Source organism: Jaculus jaculus, chromosome 14 (genome assembly GCF_020740685.1).
Source record: "Jaculus jaculus isolate mJacJac1 chromosome 14, mJacJac1.mat.Y.cur, whole genome shotgun sequence".
Lineage (NCBI taxonomy): Eukaryota > Metazoa > Chordata > Mammalia > Rodentia > Dipodidae > Jaculus > Jaculus jaculus.
Window position 1 is genome coordinate 40259566 of NC_059115.1, and position 11615 is coordinate 40271180.

The following is an 11615-nucleotide window of genomic DNA, read 5'->3' on the forward strand; positions in this document are numbered from 1 at the left end:
GAGAGAGAGAGAGAGGTATATATATATATATATATATATATATATATATGTATGTATGTATGTATGTATGTATGTGTATGTATGTATGTATGTATGTATGTATGTGGAGAGAGAGAGAAAATAGGTGCACCTGGGCCTCTGGCTACTGCAAATGAACTGCCAGTGATGGGATTACATCTGGGTCTGTTCCTCACCTGACTAGCTGTGTGTCCTCAGCTAACTTATCTGCTTCGGTTTCTGTATGTACACAATGGGATCGACAGGGGGGCAAACAGTGTTGCTACAAGAAGGTTAAGGTGCTTGCATTCAAGGCTCTGTTCCCCAGTACCTACATAAAGCTAGATGAAAAAAGTGACGCATGCATCTAGAGTTTGTAGTGGCTGGGGGCCCTGGCACACCTATTCTCTTTCAGTCTTTGCAGTCTGTCTCTCTCTGCTTGCAAATAATAAATTAAAAATATTTTTAAGGGGTTGGAGAACATGACTTAGCAAATAAGGTGTTTGCCTGCAAAGCCAAAAGACCCTGGTTCCTATTCCCCAGGACCCACATAAGCCAGATGCACAAGAAGGTGCATATATATGGAGTTTATTTGCAGTGGCTGGAGGCCATGGTGCACCCATTCTCTTTTTTCTCTCTCTTCTCTCAAATAAATAAAATATGTTTTAAAAATATTTTTATAAGGTATTTAAAAATATGTATAGAAATTAGCTCTTAGTTAATTCTTATAACTAATGACTTTTGTTTTTTAATTACTTCAGTTTGTTTATTTTATGTATTTATTGACAATTTTATAAATGTATATAATGTATTTGGATCACCTCCATCTGCCATTACTTTTCTTGTGCCCTTCCCTCTCCTGCTGGATCTCTTCTTCTCAACTAATCCCACTTCTCCTTTGATCTTTCTCTTCTTCTTTATTGCTTTGTGTGTGTATGTGTGTGTGTGTGTGTGTGTGTGTTCATGAGCCACTGAGTTTATGAGTTTAGTTAGGTTTACTTATATGCATGGGTTGGGGCTAATTACTGGAGTATGAACACATTCTCTTGACTACAGCACTGAAGAAAACGTTTCATCTCTCCAGGCCAACAGCTCCTCAGGGAGAGGATTGAGCATTATGAATGCCTCCACTGTCCACAACAAAACATTGATGGGGCAATTTTCAAACGTTAAGCAGTGAAAATATCCTACAATACTAAAACAAATTTTGTTAAAAGTTCATGTAATGACCAGACAATATCCTGGACTTAATGAATAGCAGCAAAGAAAAAGGTGTAGGCTGGGATGGGGGAAGGGTGGGAATCTCAATGATCCTGTTTCAAGTGCCTTGGTTTTAAGTGAAAACACCAAGGCTCTGAGGGTCCACTTTAACAGCAAGCTGGGCCTGGAACCCAGTGTGGTGAGTTGGCAGGGATTGATGCAGGTAAGAAAATCATGCTCTCTTTTCTGTATGAGACACTGCATAATGATGAAGTCAACTGCGGGTTAACAAAAGCAACAGGGACTATAAAGAATGGAAGAAACAAGGTGACTTTAAGCACTTGGGTTTCGGGCTTGGAGGAGCAGGACTTGAAATGAGAAAGTCAGTGAATGAAGCAGGACTGTGTTGTTTTCAAACAGGATCTCATTCCTCAGCCCTGGCTGCTCATCTGACTCACTGTCCTCTTGCCTCTGCCTCATACATGCTGCATGATACTGTGCCTGGAGAGTACTTTGACAGATGTAAAGAAGGGTAAAAGTTTGATTTTGACTGTGCTTGGGTTTGCCAACCTCTCAAGTGGATTTCAGGTATGGGCAGCTTAAAATCTATAGAGATCTAGAGCTGTGTGTTCAGGCAAGTCTAAGAAAAAAGACCTAGGAGAATTTGCAGAATTAAAATATGAAGCTGTGACAAGTCACTTTCATAATTTACAGAGAACAGACTGCAGTGAAAACACCAAGCTGTAAAGGCACAGGCTGAGGCAGTCAGATGCAATTTAGAACGGAGATGGAAATATGCAAGAATGGTGACATTTGCTCAAAGACACAAGCTTCCAGATAGGCTCATCAGACAAGGTGGGTTCAGTTGGTCAAACTGGGCTCAATTGTGAAATGCAAGGAGAGTACAATGGGCAGTGTGATTAAAGTACATTATGTTCATATATGAAAATGTTATGATGGAAGCTATTGTTTTGTGCCAATATATGCTGATAAAAATTTAAAGAAAGAAAGAAGAAATTTAGGAAGATTGGAAAAAATAAAGCCAGGAAAGAATAAGTCCTTAGGATTTCACTAGAAAGATATGAGCAGTGACCTAAGAAAGCATTTTTAGAAGTGGGAAAATGTCGCCGCCTGAGTCCTTGCTGTTTGATGGTAGCTAAGGAAGATGGCTGATCAAGGCTATAGCTTATTCCAGATAAAGAATGCTATAAATATTTGAAAGCATAAAGGAAGAGATGAAGGAGGAGATTAAAGCCTTGGGAAGTTAAAGAAACCTAACTCAGGTGCTCAGGAGACTACAGAGAAAAGGCTGTGGGGTGGAGTTCAAGAGCATCAAGCCCTAAAACATCTCTCCCTTTTCAGACTTGGACGGTTTCAGTTTTTAAGTATTTTGAAGTTTTTATAAGTCCTTTGCTATAGGCAAGGGCTAGAGATCTCCACTTAGATGCATTTTTCATTTTATAGAAGAAACAATGGCAAACTGATGATGGGTACTTTCCCTCCTGGCATGGTGTGGTTTGAAACCTGCCCCATTGTAGCACAGTTATTAAGTCATTACTTGCACTGCTATTTACCTCATGTGGCTCCTAGTGCCTCACAAACAAATCACACACACCCAAGCGATCCTTCAGCCCACAGAACATCTGTCCTTCTATGTAGATTTGGAGAACAGGGTAGTATACGAAACACTTCCTGTGTCAAAGGTGCTGATTTTCATTGACTCTCCTGTCTGTGAAATGGGAATATGGTAAGGGACACTTGGGGATAATTGTGATTATAAAGCCTTTATGGGAGACTCTGATGCCTGTGTGGCAAATTATGAATATTTTCTCCTCATCTGAATGTTTCTTTTCCAATATGTTAAAATATTTTTACTATCATGTAATCAGATTACTAAGTAACTGTATGTTTTGTAGCTTTTTCCACCTAAAACCTTACTACTCATGTCAAAATAAGATTTCTCTCCAGGTGGCACAGACCATGGAGTAGACTCCAGAGTATTGGCCATTTGGCTGAATAATCCTTAAAATTAAAGGTGGCCTCACTGCCATTTCATTTTATTTCCCCTTTATGCCAGCTTTGTGAAATGGTGTTAACCCTTATAGCAGATTAGAAATTAAGGCTCAGGAAGGTTAAGCTGCTTGCCTAGCATCACTCACAACCTGCAACCCACACCCATGCCTTCCGATGGCCCAAGCCTCATTATTTCAATGATCTGCCCACAGTTCTAACTTTGATTTCTCTTTCTTCCCTACCATCAGGACAAGAGGAGCAGAGGCCCTTGGCAGAATGGTTTCTCATTGTACTCACAGCAACCAGTTGCTTCATCTTGATAACTTTCTCACTCATCTGCAGGATGTAGGTGTTCTGTTCATTCCCCTGTCACTTGGGTCTGAATACTACAGTTTTAGTCCATCTCACAGCAGGTTGTGCTTAGCAGGTGTGATATACAGCACTTCAGATTTAGGCCAGGCTTTGTGTGATGGGAAGAGACCAAACTGAAGTTTTTAGAAGACTTGATATTGACAAGGTCTAGAGAGCTGAAACTAGACAGGACCCTGGGCCTCAACACAGCCCCTCTCCAATTTGGTGATGAACTTTTAACTTCTGTGAAGAGCTTTACCCTTTCATTCCTCTGTGATCAGGTGCTAACTCCAACCTTGCCCTTAGTCCCCTGGCCCTGAGTGGCCAACTGTCCTTAGGTCAAATGCAGATTCGCAAAATGTCATGCAGATCTGGTAACCTGTGTTGCAGTGAGCAAATCATTCCATAACACTCTCATCTGTTCAGTAAGGCAAAGTCCTGTTCAGAGCGCTTTGGAACATATTTTGTCTTGGTTATTTCAAATTACTTAGGAATTAACTTTTATATTAAATAGCATTATTATTTAAAAAGTTATACCTAGGGTTGGAGAGATGGCTTAGTGATTAAGCACTTGCCTGTGAAACCTAATGACCCCGGTTTGAGGCTTGATTCCCCAGGACCCATGTTAGCCAGATGCACAAGGGGGCGCATGCATCTGGAGTTCATTTACAGTGGCTGGAGGCTCTGGTGCACCCATTTTCTCTCTCTCTCTCTCTCTCTCTCTCTCTGCGTCCTTCTCTCTCTCTGTCACTCTCAAATAAATAAATAAAAATAAACAAAATTTTTTTAAAAAGATGTTTCTTTTAAAAAAATAACAAAAATAAAAAATTATACCTAGGGGCCTGGGATAAATTGTTTGTTGTGTAAGTGTGAGTACCTGAGATCATATTCCCAGGTTCCCAAGCCAGGAGCCATGGCATCTTCTATAATCCCAGCATACCAACAGCAAAATGGGAGGCACAGAGAGGAGGATTTCCCAGAATCTCATGGCTCAGCTAGCTGGAAAATGCATTGTTGAACAATGGACCATGAGAAACCCTGCCCCAAAGAAGGTGGAAGGCAATGACTGACCCTCGAAACTTGTCCTCTAGTGTCCACAAGTACACTGTGACATGCCTGTACCTGCACTCACACAAACACATGTACAAAACTGTAAAATAATGATAAAAGATCATATATATGATATATATATACACACACACATATACATATATAAAACATATCTGTGACTGGAGCGATGGCTTAGTGGTTAAGATATTTGCTTGCACATAAGCCAGACGCGCAAAGGTGAGGCAAGCGCAAGGTCACACATGCCCACTAGGTGGCACAAGTGTCAGGAATTTGACTGGAGTGGCTGGAGGCCCCCCTTTCTCTTTCTCTCTCTGTCTCTCTATCTGTTTCTCTCTCTTTTTCTCACATGTGTGCACAGGAGTGCTCGCATGCATGTGTGCATGCTCTCTAAATATATATATATATATATATATATATATATATATATATATATATATATATATATATATATGATAACTGTGGGTGGAGGGGTAGTAGTTCAAAGACAAAAGGAAGCTCTGTGAATTAGCACAGTTGAAAAATAGCAGAGAAAGTGACAAAGAGAAGCCAAGTGTTACACATTGAAGGCTCATCTTCAGAACTTAACCTGGGCAGTGGGAGAAGATTAAAGCAGCCAATTATGACTTCCTCTTTCTGGAATGACTAAGAAGGCAAAGAACAGACTTGAGTACCTCGAGTTCCTCACCAATGTACACATTTAGAAATGTTGACCCATTGAGAATTTGAACTTTGATGCAGGGCGAGAGCCTGTGGGGGTTTAGATGTCCATAGAGATACAGGAGACCCCCAGGCCTATGGATGACAGCTTTAGGTCCTTGCCCAAGTTATCCAAGAAATGAAAATGCAAACTCAGAGAATGTTAAATTATAAATTATGAAATTTATTTTAGTGAGAGTTTAGAGGGAAAGCAAAGCAGGAAAGGCCAAGGCAAACGACATTCTCCCCGTTCCCAACCTGGCAGAGAAGTGGGAGGGGAGCAGGAGAAAACGTCCCTCACACAGGGCAAAGTCTCTCTCCAGGAAAGAAGCCTCTGGGGACGGGGCTTGCACACGTGTGGACAGCAAGGAGGAAAGCCCCCAGGCAAAAACAAACTTCCTTCCCAGCCAGACTGGGAAGAAGGAGGGAAGTTCAAGAAGATCCCCCTCACACAGGGGCTAAGACAGCCAAAGATGAGGAGTTAGGGAACTGGGAGCTGAGAGAGAGGTAAGAGCTTACAAAAAAGAGGACTTACACACATTTCAGGCTTATTTATAGGAATCAGACATTCAATTAGAATGAGCCTCATCATCATACAATGGTGTGCATGGGAGGGACCATATTGACTGGTGAGCTCAGGGGGCTGACTCATGTCAGGCAGCCCACAGGGGTGCTGAGTCTGGGGAAGCTAAGGCAGAAGCAGGAAGCCATGCTGAGGAATTAACGTACAACCATCCTGGATGGGATTGAATCAGATGTGAGTTCTAATACTGACAGGGCAGGCAAGGTGGCAGCCATGTGTTTGTGATCGAGACCCTACCTCACCACCTATCGGGAAAAAAAAAAAGCTATATTGCTCCTAATCTGTGCTATTCATGGAACTAACTAGGTTAAGTTTTAGTATAGGAATTTATGGACAAGAGACATTCATGCTCATTTTCATTGTTTATAGATGTCACTTATGGACCAAGCTGTTCCCACCTATTCCAGCACCAAAAAGTAGCATCAAGGATCTCTTTGTGATGACTGACTCTGGGGTAAGGCTGAAAGTTCCTAGATGTGTCCTCACTGCCCAGGGATAAGTTCCCCAAAACTGTCACTGGGTTCTTGATTTGCTGTACCAAAAATTAGGGTTTGGCTCTGGGTGCAGGAGTTTTTCTGTTACTTTCTGTACCTACCTACCTGCATACATATATCCACATATATAAAATATAATCATACACATCAATATGTTTATCTATATGTCTATCCATTTATATTTAGTTACGTTAATTAATGTTTTTGAATTTTGGAAAAATTCTACTCAAGGAAAAGCACCATTACCAGTTAAGCTTAAATTTTATTTTATTTATTTATTTATTTGCATGTGTGTCTATGAGTGTGCCAGGGCATAGCCATTGAAAACAAATATCAGATGCTGCTGAAACTTTTTTTGTTGTCTCACTTATGTGGGTGGCTTGGGAATTGAACCCTAGGCTGGGAGGCTTTACAAGCAAGTAAGTGCCTTTAGCTACTGAGCCATCTTCCCAGCCCTAAACTTGAGTTTTAATTCAATGTCCACTGTCTCTTCACTGACTTTTGGCAAATGCTTCAATGGTAGGTATTTTGACTTCCTTTTCCATAAGAGGCACAAGTGAGATTCTGGCAAAAGCAACATTGTGATGATTACTACAGCTTTGTTGTAAACCTCACATAGGGTAAAGCTTCTTTATTCTAAGTCTTTTGCATGACCACATGCTAATTTGTCACTTTTTTTTTTTTTATTTGAGAGCAACAGACACAGAGAGAAAGGCAGATAGAGAGAGAGAGAGAATGGGCGCGCCAGGGCTTCCAGCCTCTGCAAACGAACTCCAGACGTGTGCGCCCCCTTGTGCATCTGGCTAACGTGGGACCTGGGGAACCGAGCCTCGAACCGGGGTCCTTAGGCTTCACAGGCAAGCGCTTAAACGCTACGCCATCTCTCCAGCCCTAGTTTGTCATTTTTAACAAAACAAAGGCAGCTGGAATTTTGAGTTGGATTGTGTTGAATACGAGATTAATTTGGAGGGGGGGGGCATGGAATGACCTCTCAAGTATATTGACTCTTGAGTCTATAAACACAGCATCTCACTCCATGTACTTAGGTCTTTAGTTTTTGCATATTTACATATTTGATGATTTTTCTGTGTGTAGTTATTACACTTTGTCAAATTGGTCCTTAAGTTGAATGTTATTTAGATAAAGGTTGGCAAGTCTATGCAGAGCAAAATAATAAATATTTTAAAGCCAACAGCATATCCACAGAATATAAATACCAATAATAATAACTACTAATATACTAATAAATGATCATGGCTGTGCTTCAGTACAACTTCCAAAACAGTGGATGAGCCAACTGGTTGTTGGCATAAGGAAGGAGAAGGATTGATCAAAAGCATACCAAAGTGGTTCATTTCAATTATCTGTGATATTTCTTTAGAGTTTGTAGTGTAAGTGTTTGCAGTGATGTTAAAACAAACAGTAAGTGAATAAACCACAGAATCAGAGAGTTGAGGTTGGCCAGAAAGACATCATGCCCTTGGTGAGGCTGCTGTCTCCATCAATAGAACGTCCCACCTGCTCTTGCTCAAGCAGAACTCTGGAAGGAGAGTGCCCTGTGGGAACCTGCCTCAGCTCACCTAGCGTATGCTGCTCATCGCCTTTGTTGCAGGACAGCAAGCGGCACTGGGTTTAAGCACTGCACTGCAGCCACCATTTGCCCTGGCCTCTTCATGGAGCATTTGAAGGCTGGTGTCTAATTGCCCTACAGAGCCCCCAAATATTCCATTATTATTCTGAAGTTGGTGAGAGAAATGGGCTTAAGAGCTTACTATGTGAGATTCTAGTTTGTTAATTAAAATCAAGTCACGTATGTAGAATAATGACTTGGGGTAGACAAGCTGGTATTAGAGTATGCAGAAGATTGATGTCATAGCTTGACATTGCCTTGCTACTCAGGACAATGTTTACTATCTTCTCACTGCAGTTTTACATGGAAACAAGGATAAGAGAAGAGACAGTAGGGGAAATGAGAGAGAGAGAGAGAGGCACAGAGAGAACTAAGGATCGAGAAAATGAAGTACAGCATATTACAGTTAGTACTATGGCTTACAGTCTCAGTGTGAGACAGTTTGTGGGGAGTACAGAATTGGCCACACATATGTGTGGCAGTATCTCTGACTCTTCATCTAAGTCCCTTGGTATTCCACTCTTGGGGCCTCTGCTAAAGGAAAAGAAGACCCACTGGTGTTATTGGCAGGGACCTCTGGGAAGCACCTGTCTAGTGAAATAGGAAACTATCTCTAAAGATGCCTATTAGCAGTGATGGGATTTGTTCTAAGTCTCATTGTGAATATTAAAGACTACAGATGTTCAAGTCTGATTTACATAAAATGGTGCAACTATTTGCATAGAGCCCGCATATTATACTTCCCTATCCTATAAATCCTCTTACGTTTGCTTATAATAAGGAATTTAATGTAAATGCAGTGTAGATAGTTGCTATACTGCAACATTAAGTGAATAAAAATTATTAGGTTTGGTTCCATAGATGTGGAACCTGTGGATTTGGAGGCCAACTGTGACTTGCACCTCCAAGGTGGGTATGAGCACTCGTAGTTCTGGGACCTGGAAGACAGCTGCCATCCCAGACCTCAGACTGTAGTGAGAAATTCTCTTGCAATGTTTAATAAACAGTGGAGAGGGAGATAAGTTGCCTTTTAGCAGTAAAAGCAACAACAACAACAAAAAGATTTACTTTCAAAAAACTTATACTGAGCTTTCAAATCTTTTAGAGACTGGATTCCAGCTGGCTTTTGTTTTTACAGTAGTAACTAGAGAGGATTTTTTTCCCAGTGTAAGCCCACTATATATAATTTAAAGTGCATAAAGGAGATACTGTGCTTGTTGGGGTCCTCTGTGTCTAGGACAGAACAAGTGTGAAAAATATTCTGGATGAATAAATGAAAGGAAATAATGACTTACCAGTGGCATTATATTTTGTTTCAAATGTTTAAATTATTACCAATGTTATTTGTTATAGTCAAAATCAGATAAAAATGTTGAAATGTATTAGAATACAATTGTAAACTGTGGGCAGAACAAGATGGAGGTATTAAAAATTATGAAGTAGCTGGGTGTGGTGGTGCATGCCTTTAATTCCAGCACTTGGGAGGCAGAGGTAGGCATATCCCTATGAGTCCAATGCCACCCTGAGACTACAGAGAGTATTCCAGGTCAGTCTGGGCTACAGCAAGACTGTACTTCGAGAAACCAAATAAGTAAATAAATAAATAAAATAAAAACCAATAGGTAAAAATTATGAAGTGGGACTAGGAGTATAGCTCCGTGGTTAGCACCTGTTCAAGCATGTTCAAGGCTTTGGATTCAATCGCCAGTACCATATTAACAGGCATAATGACATAACATATTTAAGATGTTCAGTGATATTAAAAAGAAACTCACAGAACATTGCAATGGTTAGGATTGTACCTCAGTGGTAGAACTCACACTTAACATGTATAAAGCCCTAGAGTTGATTCCCAGCACCAAAAATCATAGATAAAACTGAGTCCTTATTACTACATTTTAAATGTAAAGGAAACAGTATGCCCACAAAAAGGGCTGAGGACACACAGTGGAGTATGCCTGGGAGATACACTTATGCATCAGTTTTTTCTTCTTCTCATTTTAGTTATATTTTTGTCAACATTAATTAATTACTTTATTTATTTTTGATGTAGGTTCTTAATCTAGCCCTGGCTGACCTGGAATTTACTATGTAGTCTCAGGGTGACCTCGAACTGAACTCACAGCGACCCTCCTTCCTCTGCCTCCTGAGTCCTGGGGTTAAAGGCATGTACCACCACGCCTGGCAACACTATTCGTAATTTTTTTAAAAAAAGTTGAAATTAATGATAAATAATTCAAAGAGGCGAGACATTCTGTAAAAGAAATCTAATGAAGGATGTTTTATTTTACAGAAAGCTGGCTCCACTGAAACAGAAGTTGAAGTTGTAAGTTATGTGGATGAGCCTGGATTTGAGGTCTTGGAAAGTTCCACATTCTGATTGTCATCATGACATTCTCAAGTGAATTTATACACATGACTCAATGATTAAAATAAGGACTGCTATGTGTTGTCTAAGAGGTATTCAATGTTTGCCAAAAAAAAAAAAAATCAGTTGCAAGGCAATATATCTAGACATATAAGTGTTATATCTCTTAAAGTATTCATGTTTCATGACGTCACCCTGCTCACAGCAGGTGATGCATTCAAATGAACATTCTGCCATGTTTCTCTCCCTTCACTATACAAGGCAGCACCTCCTCCCTCCTGCTGTCCTTTTCAATTTACATGACTTAACTCAAACTTCTTTACATAAGAGACAGTTTGTAAAGCTAATGTCATGTGTTTACTTCTGGCAGTGCCAACTTGGCTTGTGGTAGCCACAATTTCATGGTGCCTTTTCCTTTTGAGTTCTAGAATACTTTTCTTTCAAACAGTGTGTATTGGGGGGACTGAGGGAGGAGAGTGCTATTTGTATCAATTCCCATAGGCCTGACACACAGAGCATTAGTTGAGGAAAACTTAAAAACATGTAGGACAAAGACATTGCACCCATTAAAATGCAGGACAGGATTTTGGTCCAAGATAATATTCTCAAGGGCATCCTTGACATTTTTGAAACATATTGAGAAAGGTATCAACTACAAATCTGTTCAGGGAAGGTGATCATTGGATGAAGAGTCAACTTCCTAAAGCGATGTTTGCTGCCAGAACTTTTAGACAAACTTATTGGTCAACTGGTGCCAGGTCTACCTTATAAGTTTGTAAGAGTTCCTAAAAGCCACTCCATTACACATAAAAACCTGAATATAAATTTATTCTTTTAATATCTTTACATATGCACCTGTATCCAGACTGATGGTCTTAATGATAAGCAACAGGCTACAATGCAGCTGATTCCTGAGTGAGAGGAATACTAGTAGAAAGGACCCTAATGTTGCTGGCTATATGTGGCCCTGGCTTGAGAAGCTTGAGCTACAGAAAGGAAATGAGAGTGCTGAGAATCCCTACCATGGCATGCTCGTTAAACATTTTCTGGAGCTGGCTCAGTCCAGCTCTGTCAAGAGTGGCATGATGACTACCAAATACTTACCTCCAGGGTGGCTTTTCTGATTAGCCTACAACTATCCATAAAACAGCAGAAAAATTGCTCAGAACAAAAGCCACAGCAATCATGACCCCATGGCCCCTCAAGATAACT

General features: G+C 40.5%; 1 protein-coding gene across 1 annotated transcript in view; it reads left to right on the forward strand.

Moving 5' to 3' along the window:
• The window catches only part of Il5ra (interleukin 5 receptor subunit alpha), a 32699-nt gene extending 22284 nt beyond the window's left edge, over nt 1–10415 (forward strand). The window contains exons 8-10 of the mRNA XM_004651500.3: nt 3459–3555; nt 6281–6365; nt 10329–10415. Of these exons, the coding sequence (XP_004651557.1) occupies nt 3459–3555; nt 6281–6365; nt 10329–10415 (269 nt within the window). The remainder of the gene's footprint in view (nt 1–3458; nt 3556–6280; nt 6366–10328) is intronic.
• The last annotated feature ends 1200 nt before the right edge of the window (nt 10416–11615 follow it).